This window comes from Manis javanica, chromosome 4 (assembly GCF_040802235.1).
Source record: "Manis javanica isolate MJ-LG chromosome 4, MJ_LKY, whole genome shotgun sequence".
NCBI lineage: Eukaryota > Metazoa > Chordata > Mammalia > Pholidota > Manidae > Manis > Manis javanica.
In genome coordinates, this window is record NC_133159.1 from 78,876,734 (window position 1) to 78,892,546 (window position 15,813).

General features: G+C 34.5%; 2 protein-coding genes across 7 annotated transcripts in view; one reads left to right on the plus strand and one right to left on the minus strand.

Annotated features, from left to right (window-relative positions):
• The window catches only part of MTF2 (metal response element binding transcription factor 2), an 89,556-nt gene that overhangs the window by 47,838 nt on the left and 25,905 nt on the right, over positions 1–15,813 (plus strand). For 4 of the 6 annotated variants that reach the window (XM_073234296.1, XM_073234298.1, XM_073234297.1 and 1 more), the window contains 7 exons: positions 5,600–5,798; positions 5,911–5,992; positions 9,946–10,041; positions 10,269–10,369; positions 10,747–10,895; positions 14,513–14,608; positions 15,481–15,549. In XM_073234296.1, coding sequence (XP_073090397.1) covers positions 5,600–5,798; positions 5,911–5,992; positions 9,946–10,041; positions 10,269–10,369; positions 10,747–10,895; positions 14,513–14,608; positions 15,481–15,549 — 792 coding nt within the window. Of the gene's footprint in view, positions 1–5,599; positions 5,799–5,910; positions 5,997–6,035; positions 6,554–9,945; positions 10,042–10,268; positions 10,370–10,746; positions 10,896–14,512; positions 14,609–15,480; positions 15,550–15,813 lie in introns of those variants that run through there. The other 2 variants (XM_073234301.1, XM_073234299.1) reach the window with 2 other exon arrangements.
• The window catches only part of TMED5 (transmembrane p24 trafficking protein 5), a 55,527-nt gene continuing 49,914 nt past the window's right edge, over positions 10,201–15,813 (minus strand). Inside the window, exons 4-5 of the mRNA XM_017650014.3 lie at positions 11,290–11,448; positions 10,201–10,549 (exon numbers count right to left, since the gene is read on the minus strand). Coding sequence (XP_017505503.2) covers positions 11,323–11,448 — 126 coding nt within the window. The 3' untranslated portion in view covers positions 10,201–10,549; positions 11,290–11,322. The remainder of the gene's footprint in view (positions 10,550–11,289; positions 11,449–15,813) is intronic.

Sequence of the window (15,813 nt, forward strand, 5' to 3'; positions counted from 1 at the left end):
TAAAAATGTCCCTGTAGCTTTGTTCTGATTATTAAATTATCTTTGTTCTCCTGGTACAGTAAATGATTCATACTAGGAGCTCAAAAAATGATTCATGAATGAATAAGTTACACAGAATGCTCAATATAGGGTCAAGCCCACAATAACTCAGTAACTTTTCCCAGAGATTTGGTTTCAAATGCAAGGATAAAATGTGGAATTGGTGGTGGGAGGGGGCATAAAGAGTCAAGGGTAACTTTTACTTGACTAGGTATCACTGAAACACAATATGCAAGCAGTATTAGGAGAAGCTGGCAGAAACACTAGGAGATGGAAAAATAAAAAAATATTGTATCTTATTATCTAAGGACATGCTAGGAGAGTAATACAGAGGAGAGTAAGATGAAGACATACCTTCCAATCATGAAAAAGGGAGAGAGTTTGTTGAAGCAATAGCAGAACATATGAAAATATCTGGGAATGTTTGCAATTTTGTTATTTGTACATCTGTCACTCCAGAATTAGAAAATTTGAAGTCCTAGTAGTTACCCTGGCATTCAGTTGAGGTTATTTGTCACCCATAATTAATTATGTTGCTCAGGCTTTAGGTAGTTTCTTTAAAGGAAACAAAATGCCCTGGTGACCACTGGACTTACAGCTTTTTATAAAGTTGTTTACTTGATAGGGTTATTTTCATATTGTGATTTGAAGACATTAAATTGTTTAAGTGTCTGGAGAAAGATGTTTTTTAGCCTGGCATTAGGCTTTCCTGCTCAGAAAGTTCATTGCAGTGATTGATCCTCAATTTTTACTTCCCTCTAACATTCATCTTGCCAGACTTTTAAACCTTTTAGACCTGTAATTCTAATTCTAAAGTGCCTTTTCACACAGATAACTACTGCAATAATATATGGCAATATGTATTTCTTTATTTGGAGTGTGGTTCTCAGTGTGTATCCTTGGATCCTTTCAGATCGTCTGCAGGGTCAAAACTCTTTTCACAATTATACCATGATGTTATTTGCCTTTCACACTTGTTGACGTTTGTACAGATGGTGTAAAAACAATGTCTGGTCAAACTGTGTGTCTTAGCATAAAGCAAGGCAGTGGCATCAAAATGTACTATATTCTTCATTGTTGAGCACTCACAGTGAAACAAAACATGCACAGGAAACCTATTTCACTTATGAACATTCTTGGTGAAATAATAAAAATTATTTTCACTTAATCTTAACCTTGAGTTTAGGATTTTATTATCATGTATAATGAAATAGGAGGTATTTTTTATGCCATTGAGTTGCCAGCTGAACTAGCAGCTTTTTCATGGAACACCATCTTTACTTGAAATGATGACTAACTTGGGTATATGGCAGATACTTCCTTGAAGTGACATACTCACTCTACTTATATTTACTCTTATTTAGCACTTCTGTTTTTCTTCATTTGTTCCCTTTGATTGGAATTACCATCTGGTGTTATTTACTTTAATACAGTTCTTTTCCTTCCACCTTCTTTGTGCTATTATTGTCAAATATATTACATTTTCATATATCATAGATGAAACAATACAATTCTGTCATTTCATAGATTTACTTTAGAGGAAATAGGTCTTTATACTGTCATTATACTTTATTACTTTTTCCATAACTTCCTTTTAGTGTTTCTTATGAAATGGCTCTGATAGCAACAAGTCTCTCAGTCTTTGTCTGAGAGAGTGTTTATTTCACCTCATTTTTGTAAGACAGGTTTTTGCTGAATATCAGATTCTTGGTTTACAGTTTTCTTTCAGCACCTTGAATATGTCATCTCACTGCCTTCTGACCTTCATTGTGTCTGATAAGAAGTTAATCTTAACTGGGGTTTCCTTGCACATGATGAGTTATTTTTTCTCTCTGCTTTCAAGATTTTCTCTTTGACTTTAGCTTTTTTACTGTGGTATATCTGGGTGTACACTTCTCTGTATTTGTCCTTCTTTGACTTGTTCAGCTTCATGAATGCATAGATTGTTTTTCAGCAGTTTCATGAAGCTATCAGTCATTGTACCTTTGGATATTTTTTAAATGTCTATCTTTTAAGATGAAACTATACATTTTAAATATTTACTCCCTATGCCTCCTTCCCAACCCCTGGCAACCAGCATTCTACTCTCTGTCCTTATGAATTTGACTACCATAGTTACATACATAAAAGTAGAGTTACATAATATTTGTCCTTTCTCTCTGGCTTATTTGCTTGGCATAGTGTCTTTAAATTTCATCCATATTGTAGCTTATGACAGAACTTCCCAGAATTGTGTATTCTTAAGCTATTGAGATGAGGTATTCCCAGTTCCTGGGCATTGAAACATTCTTTTTCTTCCCCATTTGTTTTATTTTTACTTAACTTTATCTTATCTCTCACTGAATTATAGGCATACTTTGAGATACTGTGGGTTTGGTTCCATACTATTGGAATAAAGCAAATATTGCAATAAAATAAGTCAAATGAATTTTTTGCTTTCCCAGTGAATATAATAGTTAAGCTTAGACTATACTTTATTAAGTGTACAATAGCATTATGTCTAAAAAATAATGTACATACCTTAATTAAAAATATTTTATTGCTAAAGAGTGCTAACCATCATCTAAGCTTCAGCAATTTTTAATCTTTTTGCTGGTGGCAGGTCTTGCCTTGATTGTTGATGGCTGCTGACAGATCAAGGTGGTGGTTGCTGAAGGTTGGGGTGCTGTAGCATTTTTTTACAATAAGACAGCAATGAAGTTTGCTGTACTGATGGACTCTTCCTTTCATGAACAATTTCTTTGTAGCATGCCTTGCTGTTTGATAGCATTTTACCCACATTAGAACTTCTTTCAAAATTGGAGTCAATCTCAAACCCTGCTGGCTGCTTTATCAGCTAAGTTTATGTGATATTCTAAATGCTTTGTTGTTATTTTGGCATCTTCATAGCATCTTCACCAGGAGTAAATTTCATGACAAGAAACGTTATTTGCTCATCCGTAAGATGCAACTCATTATCAATTCAGGCTTTATCATGATATTGCAGTAATTCAGTCAGATCTTCAGGCTCCACTTGTAATTTTAGTTCTCTTGCTATTTCCACCATATCTGCAATTACTCCCTCCATTGAAGTCTCAATAATGAGAGTTGGAATCAACTTCTTTCATTCCTTATTTGAAAGGATTTAGGTTAATGTTGATATTTTGACCTCTTCCATGAATCATGAGTGTTCTCAATGGCATCTAGAATGGTGAGTCCTTTCCAGAAGGTTTTCAGTTTGCCTTGCCTAGATCCTTCAGAGGGATCATTATCTATGGCATCTGTATATGTACAAAATACAGTAAGAGTTGGAAGTTGAAATTATTCCTTGATCCATGGGCTGCAGAATGCAATGGTGTATTAGCAGGTGTGAAAGCAGCATTATAATCTCACTGCACATCTCCATCAGAGCCTTTGGGTGGCCACATGCATTGTTAATGAGCTGTAATATTTGGAAGGGCATCATTTTCTGAGTAGGTCTGCACAGTGAGCTTAAAATATTCAGTAAACCATGTTGTAAACAGATAAACTGTCATCCAGGCTTTGTCAAGTTCCATTTACAGGGCACAGGCAGAGTAGATTTAGCATAATTCTTAAGGGCCCTAGGATATTCAAAATGGTAAATGAGTCAACTTAGTCACCATCTGCATTAGCCTCTGAGAAGATAGACTGTCCTTTGAAGCTTTGAAGGCAAGAATTGACTTCTCTCCAGCTATGAATGTCCTAGATAGCATCTTCTTCCAACAGAAGGCTGTTTTGTTTACATTGAAACTCTGTTGTTTAGTATAGTCATCTTCATTAAGGATTGTAGCTAGATCTTCTGGATAACTTGCTGCAGCTTCCATATCAGCACTTGCTGCTTCACCTTGCAATTTATTGTATGGAGATGGCTTTTTTCCTTAGACTTCATGAACCAATCTCTGATAGTTTCTAACTTTTCTTTTGCAGCTTCCTCTCCTCTCTCAGCCTTTATAGACTTGAAGAGAGTTAGGGCCTTGCTGTGGACTAGGCTTTGGCTTAAGGGAATGTTGTGGCTGGTTTGATCTTCTATCCAGACCACTAAACCTTTCTGTATATCAGCAATAAGTGTGTTTTGCCTTCTCATCATTTGTGTGTTCACTGGGCTGGCACTTTTAATTTCCTTCAGGAACTTTGCCTTTCCATTCACAACTTGGCTAACTGTTTGGCACAAGAGGCCTAGCTTTGAGCCTACCTCATTTTTCAACATGCCTTTCTCACTAAACTTAATCATTCCTAGCTTTTTATTTAAAGTGAGAGATGTACGACCCCTCCTTTCACTTGAACTCTTAGAGGTCATTGTAGGGTTACTGATTGGCCTAATTTCAATATTGTTATGTCTTGGAATAGGGAGGCCCAAGGAGAGGGAGAGAGATAGGCAAACAGCAGCAATCAGAGCAATGGAGCAATCAGAACACACACATTTATCAGTTAAGTTTGCTGTCTCATTTGGGCACAGTCTTTGGTGCCCCACACAATTAAAATAGTAACATCACTGATCACTGATCACAGATCACCATAACAAATATAATAATAACAAAAAGGTTTGAAATACTGTGAGAATTACCAAAATAGTGACACAGAGACACAGAGTGAGCAAATGCTGTTGGAAAAATGGTGCTGATAGACTTGCTTAGTACAGGGTTACCAAATCTTCAATTTGTGAAAAACAGTATCTGTGAAGTACAATAAAAAGTGAAGCACAATAAAACAAGGTATGCCTGTATTGTCTATCTAGTTGTACATATTATTGTATGTTTAGTGAAAAATACCTATATTGATATGCAAAGTGAAATGAAATACTGCTTTGGTACCTTTAAGAAAGATGATGGTGGTATGTTATGCTGTTTATGGAATACCTGATACATAAGTTAGGTAATTTTGGAGCATGTAATTTTGAGGTCTTTTCTTAAAATAAGGTAAATAATCTTATAGATAATAACTTATCATTTGAGTATGATTTGGTTCTCAATTTTTTTTTTACCTCCAGTCTGAATAATTGAGGGACTGTTAACACATTCCCATCAGTAAGCAAGGCTTAATTCAGTTGTGATTCCCTCTAAGGAGGTCATGACTATCTTTCCAATGAGTTGAATAGACCCAACTATCCCAAAGCCATTCGTTAATGTGTTTTAACTACACATGACGTATTCTTCATCAAGTGCTTATGAAATTGTGCCATTTGTAACTTCTTTTAGTTTGTCTAAACCCAGGCATGAGATTCAAAGCGTCCTTTGCTCATGACCATGGCTTGCCCATTTCAACTTAGAACTGTTATTTGGGTAATAGCCACCTTGCATATGTTATTTTAGAGTGGTTGTTGAATCCTGGCCTTACTTAGGGTAGGTGCTGAATGAACATTGAGAACTGCTATCATTTTGTTTTAAACTGTGTTTCTGGAGAGTATTTGTGATTTGAGGTCTTGGTAAATTTTCCCTTAATCAAACATTCTGATTAAATATACTAAATCAGAATGTTTGATTAATATATGAAATACATCATGGCTATAAAATAAGCTCTACAAGTAAGTTTATCTTATGATGGTCTTTTATTTCCTAAACAGAGACTCCACAGGAGCAGGAAATTCACTGGTCCACAAGCGGTCTCCTTTACGTCGAAACCAAAAGACCCCAACATCCTTGACCAAGCTGTCTTTACAGGATGGACATAAAGTCAAAAAGCCAGCATGTAAATTTGAAGAGGGTCAGGATGTCCTAGCTAGATGGTCAGATGGCTTGTTTTATCTTGGAACTATCAAAAAGGCAAGTCTCATTAATCTATCTTTTGCTGTTTTAGCAGTAAACTTGTAATTGAATGTAACTTCATGTTTTTAATTTAAAAAGGAATCACCAGAAGTATTCCTCTGTATTTCAGATAAACATATTGAAACAGAGCTGCTTCATCATATTTGAAGACAGTTCTAAATCCTGGGTTCTCTGGAAGGACATTCAAACAGGCAGGTGCTACTATTTCTCTTGAACATGATTTATACAAAAATTTGATTTTCTTCAGGTTATTATTTTCTAGTTTTGTCAGTTGAGTATACAGTGTATTAAGATGACTCAGAATCACTATTGAGGAAAACCTAAACAGTCAATATATTGTTAATAGTCTTGAAGGGGTTATAACCTGTATTATAGAGCATAGTACAAGAATTGCTCTATAGGGTAGAGGTAGACTCGAGGACAGATGTGTCACTCATGCACACCTATAAGCTATTGTTAGGATCCTCCTAAGAACTTTGAGGAAAAATTTTTAGCCACTAATATGAGTAAAATTTTGGGCTTCAACTTTGCTGTTACTTCCTTATATTGGTACCAAGTAATATAGGGAGCTAATATTTATTGAGAACATATTGTTTGCTGGATGTTTTGGGGAATTAGGACATATTAAACAGGTTTAGAGTACTAGAAATATTCATTAATAAAAATGGCTTGAAATTACTGTTTAATTATGGTTTTTTATGTTTAGATAGGAAAATGAGGCTATATTTGGGGACAAGTGAAAATGAATACAGGTATGCCTTGGTTTGGTTATAGGTATATTTCTTGCAGTGCTTTTCCACTTTTACAAGCCATAATTGTTGTATCCCCTTTGAATCTGCTACATAAAGGGGTTTTTCCAGGTATCTCTTTCATGGGAAGTGCTTTATTTATAAAAAGTATGAATATTAAAAATCTGAGTATTTTAGCTTACATTAGTACCCCACTTCTGGTTTTCCTTGTACTGGGGTTAACATGCCTGAACTAAGACCTGGGTTTCATATCTCCTTTTATAGAAAGGAGATGTAAATTATCTTTCCCTAAAGAGTGGATACCTTTTTAAGATATTTAGTGATTAGAATTTGTATTTGAATCCCAAGTGCCACTTTATGGTAGGTTACTGCAGTGTTCTATTTCTTCATTTCACTCTTAATTTTTCTTAAAGAACGAAAGAGTTTTGGTAAAAGATTTGGTATGGTCTACCATCTGTCTAGTTGGTGTTCAGGGCTTAGGTGGAGAATTCATTAGCTGTTAATATATAAAAATGTTTTTGTAGAGAATCTTTTTACAATTCTTGGGGCTGATCAATTTAAAGGACTAAAATTATGTTTTGAATCTGCATTTCGGAGTCAAGGAGAAAAGGGCTAAGAGATCTTCAACAATTGAACAGTTGATATTGAACAGATCTTATTATCCTACATAAAGAATTATCCTTTCTTGGTTTGTAATGTGGGTCTCCATGGTGGGATGGAAACATGTACTGCTCTTCCCTTTCTATTAGCTATATGTTACTTCCAACTCTTACACCTTTTCAAAGTTCATGCAGGTTAAATATAGATCTGTTTCTTTCTTTCTCCTTCCTTCTTCTCTCCTTCCTTCCTTCCTTCCCTCTCTTCCTTCTCTTCCTTCCAGAAGAGAAGAAGAAAACCAGTTGTACAGAGGGATAGAAAGTTGTGGAAGTGAGGGGTCCAGTCATGTGCCTTTCAATTAGGATAGCAACCAAACTGAGCCTCGACCACTCTGGTGCAAATTTTCAATTCCCTGGAAAAGGTCGTGCAGCCCTACTATCCAGTTTAATGGTCTGTGGTGGTTCTTTCCTCACTGGCTCCTTTTACTATCCTTAGAATTACAAAGGATTGCTCCTTGGCCATTTAATCCTTTGTAACACCCAGAAAATAACGCACATTTTATTTAATTAGTAAATTAACTTAATAACTTGGAGTTGCCATAGAACCAGCAAGTACAACGGGAAACTGCCTTATAGCAGATTTCACTGTGGAGAGTAGCTTTGGTTGTTTTCTTCATGTAAGAAACCTGCAAGTAATAATATATGTAGCGGAATAACTTAATAAATTAGAAGGATTTCACCTATCTAGTAAGTTTCTTTTAAAAAGTTTATCTAAGTAAGGAAAATATGTTAGTAGTCAAAGAAACGTGCATTACAACAGGCAGATACCATGTTAATAACCATTAAATACATTAAAAATGGTTTCTGTGAAAATGGTACATTGTGGTAGTATAAATCTATTTTGGATATTACTCTAACAGTTGCATTAATGCATAAAAATGCTTTATTTATATATACTTTTATAAAGTATAATAAACTTCCAGCAATTTATTCAAAAGAATTCAAAAATAAAAAGGCTAGATTAAAAATATTTATTGTAGCTTTATTTTAATAATAACAAAAAAATTGGTATATCTAAGATGAAATGGTTAGAGCTTTATACAGTCAACTGGATTTAGAGTAGAGGAGACTATAGAAGGTCACTGAGTTACACAGAAAGTTCTTGTAAACTTGTTGGTAAAAAAGGTGTGCTTGGATTTTCATAAGCAAACACAGTTCCCTGCTTTTTAAGGATTGTTTCCTGAGGTGAACATACATTGTTGAGTCAGTACTCCATTTTCTGAGGAACTGCCTACTTCATTATATATAGTGGATGTCCGATGAGATACCTACCCCAATCATTATATATAGTGGATTTTCTGAGGAACTACCCTTCATTATATATAGTGGATGTCCGATGAGACAGCCCCAAATCTGGGGCTGTCTGTCCTTTTCCAGAGAATTGAAAATTTGCACTGGAGGGGTCGAGGCTCAGTTTGGTTGCTATCCTAACTGAAGCCATAAATGCAGAGACTGTGGGACATATGTCTAGCCAAGTGTTAAAGGAAGTAACAAAGCCTGAGAAGAGAAGAGAGAGAACCAGACACCAAAACAAAGAAGGAAAAATCCATGGAACAAACAAAAAATTGATTACCTTTATGTTTAAGATTAGAGGTATAATAGAGTAAATTTCATTCTTTCCACTGGTTGGAATATTATCTAGCTATTAGAAGTTATAATTTTGAAAACTGCAGTGTGAAAAATGCTTTTGATAGAGGAAATATTGCATAGTCTTGATAAAAAGAAGTATCTAATAGTGGAGAGAATATGGACTTTGGCCTATTTGGGTTTGAATCCTAGCCCTGATACTTTCTGCTTGAGGGTCCTTGGGTTAGTTCTGTCATCTTTCTGAGCCTTAATTCTTCTTTATAAATAAGATATTTATCTAATAAGTTGTAATTCTATTAAGAAATAAACAAAATAATATGTGTAAAGAACCTAAATGTGTGACCTGCAGCACAAAATTGTAAATTTTTGTTGTTGGTATGTGAATAAACTATGTATATAGGCATAACTATGTCTTTTGAAGTTGAGAATACTGGAAATGTGTTGGAGTGATAAAATTGTATTCTCGATTCTGTAGAATAAAATTGTTTTTAGAGTAAAAATTTTTAAGGAAGAAATAATTTACCTATTCAGGTAAAAAATATAATAACTGTGGAACTCCCAACTTCTGTTATAGTGGGATTTTGTTAGGACACATTATTGGACACCGTATTTCCAGATTTCAGAAGCTAGAAATTTGTGTTCAGCTTCTTTCATAAGTTAGTAAATAAAAAGAATTGTTCTGAATACAGAGGGGAAGGGGTCATGGACATACCTTTCTTGCTGTTTTTCTTTTCTTTCATGGTGTTGGGCAGTGTAGGGTGTGTAAATACGTGTACATGGGTAGATACGTGTCCAAGAGTACTTCTAGTGTTCACAAAACATCTCTTCCCCTTCCCCTGCAGGAGAGTGGGATTGTGAGAAATGAATGATAAAGATCCTGTCTGAGAGCAGTTTAAATATGCCTTCTGCCAAAAAGCAAGTTAAATTATGCATGTAAGCAGTCAGGCATCTTGTTAGAGGTGGAAAGAACATAGAAATGAAGCAGAAAGTTAGCATTTGTGCATAGTACTTTGCCTTGAAGAAATCTATGATCTAGTGAACAAACATTGCCAATATGGGCTACTGACTGAGTCAAAAAAGTAGTTCTGTTACGTGAAATGAAACACTTCTTGATTATGATTGTCATTTTGATGTATACTTTAAATATTTCAGGAGCCTCTGGAAGTGGGGAAATGGTCTGTACAATATGTCAAGAAGAGTATTCAGAAGCTCCCAATGAAATGGTTATATGTGATAAGTGTGGCCAAGGTAAACACTGATTTCTTGTGGAAAAGCTTTACATACTTAATCTCCCTGTTGAAGATTAATGATTAAAAATACTTTACATTGGTAATTTGAAGCTGTTGCCATAAATTTATTCATCAGTTGTAAATATATTAACATAGGAAAAGAGAATACTAAAATGGCTTCTTGAAATTGTTTTGCAATATTTATTACTAAAATAGAATTTGCTTTATGCTTTTTTTGATTTTAAGGTTATCACCAGTTGTGTCACACACCTCATATTGATTCCAGTGTGATTGACTCAGACGAGAAATGGCTCTGTCGGCAGTGTGTTTTTGCAACGACAACCAAGGTACCTTTCAGCATCAGGGTGAAGCCCTGTGGAGGTGGTGAGGCATGTTGCCATGGTGACCGCACTCCCAGGCTCATTGGAGAGATGAGCAGTCAGTGCTGGGTGTGAGGTGCTGCTTGCTGCTTGGCCATGATGCTTAAGTGAAGCGCAACCATTCTTGCATTCATTTTTGATAGTGGTCTTGGAATTGGGGAAATAGTTGGAAAGAAAAGACAACAAAATAAATAAAGATTATTATTAGTCAAATAGTTGGTGATATGGTAAGAAATTTAAAGTGGAAATTTCTTCAGAACTTCCAGAAGCATTTTTAAGTTGCAGAATTATATTTAAAATTCTATCCTTCACTTGTTTAAAATAACTTTTTTTCTCTAACATAGAGGGGTGGTGCGCTTAAAAAAGGACCAAATGCCAAAGCATTGCAAGTCATGAAGCAGACGTTACCCTATAGCGTCGCAGACCTTGAATGGGATGCAGGTCATAAAACCAACATCCAGCAATGTTACTGCTACTGTGGAGGCCCTGGAGAGTAAGTAAATAGTAAAAAGTAATGCCCTTTAAGTAATTTCTATTTGTTTATATTGTCCATTTTTGTTATTGATTGTGATATGGTAGTGATAGTGAATTGTCAGTGCATGAAAATGTCAACAAAGAAAATTAGGGGAGAAAATTAGAGTATTGTTGTATTCATCTTTAACATTAAATATTTGCTAAATAACACAAAGAGGATTAAAGATGGCAGCGTGAGAGGTGAGACAGAGACCTCCTCTCAAAACCACATATAATATGAAAATATAGTTAATACAACTAATCCTAAAAGAGCAACAGGAAAGAAGGCTGTGCCATACTGCATACACCTGGAGAAAAGAGCAGACCTCACGGAACAGGCAATAAAACTTCGATATTTATTAAACTGGACTCACCAGTGATGCTGTCTGAGTCTCTGTGATTGATATTCATGAGGTTTTCTTCCCTGCTGGCAATACAAAAGTGGCATTCTGGAGTTGACTCATGCAGGATCCTTTCTTGGTTTGGTTGACAAGGATGGCTTTGGTATGAATCAGTAAAGGAAATCCGTCAAGCTATTCAATAAAGAAATGGATATGGTCATAAGGATATTTTCCTGTAAGCAGATTTTTTCTGATGAGTCAGTTGACATCTGCAAAACTGAGTGCTCTCATGTGATTATCATACCTTGGACAGTTATGACCTAAAACAAAGGACACATCAAGTGACTTGAGATTTCAGCATGCTTGTTAATAACAGCAGTCTAATTACCTGGAATGTCTGTAATTAAAAATGTTTTCCTAATAATACACACAACAACATGGATAAATCAAAATAATTATGCTGGATGAAATGATCTAAGACAAAAGGTACATGGTTTATGATTCCATTTATACAAAATTCTAGAAAATGTAAACTTACCTATAGTGACAGAAAGGTGGCTGCCTGAAGTTAAGAGAGGGATTACCAAGGGGCAGAAGAAAAGTTTTGGGGATGATGAGTATGTCCATTGTTTTGACTACAGTGATGGTTTCACAGATGTATACATATGTTAAAACATCATATTGTACACTTGAAATACTGTAATCTAATGTAAATTATAATTCAATAGAGCTGTTTAAAATCTTAAAAAAAATAGTTGCTCAATGAATCAATGAGAATTCTAAGAATGTTTAGAAATTTACCCTTAACTTCTGATCATTGGTCTAAGTTCTGCTCTTTAGAACTAAACAAATACATCTTACCTCTCTTAGGAGGTAACTCTTAAAATATTTCAATCCAGCAATCATATTTCATTTCCCACTCTCATGACTCACATTCTAATAGTGTTCTCTTTTCCAGGCTAAAATCTCCATTGCTGTCAAACATTCTTTATGACATGATTTACAAACTCTCTCAGTTGTTCTCCAGTTCTTGAAAGTTACTCTTGAAATCCGGTGTCATGATTAGAAAATGCAGTGTTTCCAGTAATAGTCTGAAAGAATATAATCGGACTAGTCAGAGTTCTTGACATGATGCTTCTGGTGTTGCAAAGAGAGATTGTATTACTTCTCTTTGGTTGTCCCATCATAATCTTTTTTTTTTTTTTTAATGAACTAGTGGAAATTTTATTAACAGCAATTTGAAGATTTTGAGAAATACATAATGTCCTAGGGAGACAATAAAATTTACTGGAGGAAACTTTTTTTTTTTTTTTTGAGAGGGCATCTCTCATATTTATTGATCAAATGGTTGTTAACAACAATAAAATTCTGTATAGGGGAGTCAATCTCAATGCACAATCATTAATCCATCTCAAGCCTAATTCTTGTTAGTCTCCAATCTTCTGAAGCATAACGAACAAGTTCTTACATGGTGAACAAATTCTTACATAGTGAATAAGTTCTTACAAGGGCAGTCATCACAGAAACTTTCGGTTTTGATCACGCATTATGAACTATTAACAATCAGGTCAAATATGAAAATTCGTTTGATTTTTATACTTGATTTGTGTGTGGAACCCACATTTCTCCCTTTATTATTATTTTTTATTTTTAATAAAATGCTGAAGTGGTAGGTAGATGCAAGATAAAGGTAGAAAACATAGTTTAGTGTTGTAAGAGAGCAATTATAGATGATCAGGTGTGTGCCTGTAGACTATGTGTTAATCCAAGCTAGACAAGGGCATTAAAACATCCACGGATGCAGAAGATTTCTCTCAAAACGGGGTTGAGGGCATCATAATCTTTTGACTCAGTTTTGGTTGGCAGGTGGTCAATTAATACCTGTAGTTATTTTTTTTAATAAAACATATTAAGTCAAGGTTGTGCATCATGTATTTGCACTTCATTTAAAAATTAGTAAGTAGCTTTACATTTAGCTCTATTTAAAATAATTACTTGTTCTTTGTATCTTACTTCCTCTGCTTCTTTTAAGATAGGGGTACTGTCAAGGAGAATCCTGGGACATGTAAAGTGTTGAATGATGAATAAATGGATATATGTAAATAAAGGAACTTTGAGTTCTTTGTTCTACCTCATTTCCAGTTTTATGGAATTCTTGTGATTTAGCATTTTGATAATATTTCCCAGTTTTTGGTCATCTGCAGATTTAAGAAGCATTCTGTCTAGTTTCTTAAAATTACTTAAAAAATACAAAATTGCTTAGAGATACAATGAAAAGGCCTAGAGATTGATCTTTCTCCCTTACTCACTTAGACGTAGCATTTAGTTTAAAGCATTATTCAAAATAGGTGGAAACGATTATAGACATTATTATTTTATGAGGTAGATCATTCCTTATCTCGAAATACCATGACTACATGAACTGTGTTTGATATTGCTAACCCCCACTAACTAAAGCACCTAGCAGAGTACCTGGAACATATTTAGTATTTATTATAGTCTTTAGATGAATTAATGAGCTTACTTAATAGCTGTCTTCTTGCCTTTTTCCATATAGCTTAAAATTAATGTGGGGCTCACTTGTTGAGCAAAAGATTTATTAGAAGACAAGACATTGTTTGGGTAGCAAGTAAGGATATCAATATATCAGAATCATGTACTAACTGAAAAGAGAGGATATCCTTAGTTGAAGAGTCAATTTTAGCATCTTCAGCTATTTGAATAAGACCTATCACAAAGTCATTACACCTGGTAGATTCTTGGATTATAATTATGTTAACCAAATTTACTAAATTGCTGTACTGTTTTCCTTTTCAACTGTAATGGCCAAGAATAACAAACACAATGAAAATACCAAGCTGCCTATGGCTGTTTGGCAGGTGAGGGGCAAACAACTGTATATATCAGTGACCTCTGAAAATGATCTCTTCTAGCATGTAGAGAGTTGATTTGAAAAAAAATTCCCAGGCTTATTTGTGCTTTGACAGAGATTTTTTACTTAGCGTAGGAAGTAGGGACCAGGTCCTTGCTGACTAGAAAACAGTAGATGTATCTTTCAACAGCTTATAAATTCTCATGAGTAACAGAGGAGGGATGAAATGGTCAATATTAATAACCTTTTTTGGAAAGAGAAAATGTTAAAGAGTATAGCAGAGATGTGATACTATAATCAGAACTGTATTCTGCATAATGCCACTTTTTAAAAACTTTTACCTTGTCAAAAGGTAATAATTTTAAATTGACTTTTTTCTTATAGCTGGTATTTAAAGATGCTACAATGCTGCAAATGTAAGCAGTGGTTTCATGAGGCTTGTGTGCAATGCCTTCAAAAGCCAATGCTATTTGGAGACAGGTGAGGAGGACATTTGAACTTCATTGATTTGTTTTTTTAGCTTTTTTATTGTGTTTATGTTTGTAATTTCGGTTTCTAAAAGTAGTTTTAATAGTGATTTGTAAAGGGATCACCTTAGAGGGAAAATATTAAATAATATACTTAAATTATACATAATTTAAAAATAATAAAAAACTTTGCATTTGGATATCATTCCAGAAAGCTGTAAAGTATTTGATCAATGATTATATTTGCTCCTGTACCCCGACAGTACTCTAAACAAATCTTGTTGGTACCTTCCTTTAAAAAACCCAGAGTTCCTATGACAGAAAAGTCCACAGAACCTTGATATACCCAATTTATATCTAAAGAATTTCTGAAAGTGGATCTAATATGCTTTCTGGACTAGGAGGATGTACAGTAGCAAAGAGAACTCTAGGAAGAAAATAAAGATAGACCACTAAACGTGGTATAAAAACATCTGGTTTAAATTATTATCTTTCTGACTTTAGAAAGGTCAACTTGTATCCTCTTATTTTACCATTGTTCTGAGCATTAAATGTAACAACGTGTAAGGGGGTCGCCATCACAATTCCTGGTACACATAAGCCATTAGTAAACAATGCCTGTATATGAATCTGTGCGTGAACTCTGAAGGTCTCTAATGGTTTAAAAAAAAATGTCCTTTCTCCCCAGTATGAACTATTTCATTATTTGTTACCAGAAAAAAATTCTTTACATCACTATCATATATCATAATTCGAATTATATTTTTTTTGTGTACCAGTCCTTACATCCACGATAGGATATGCACTTGCTGGGTATTAACTTCAGTTGTTAAGTGATTATGTATATCCTTGATTACTCAATATACAACTTCTCTTTTTCCTTAGGTTTTATACATTTATTTGCTCTGTCTGCAGTTCTGGACCAGAATACCTCAAACGTCTACCATTACAGTGGTAAGTACGGACATTTCTATTAAAGAACAAAAAAGAGTCATAGTCTTAAACCTACAGGGTGAAACTTTCTATATACATTTATTTGGCTTAAATAAAAATCTTTTGTTCTTTATGCCTGTTTTTTTTTTTTCCTTTCGTTATCCTCAAACCTGATGTCATCTTCACCAAATATTATCTAGTTTTATTGCTAAAGTAATAAGGCCATTCATTTTCTAATAGCATAAAATATAGCTTTCAGATATCTTTTTAGATCTTCAAAATTCT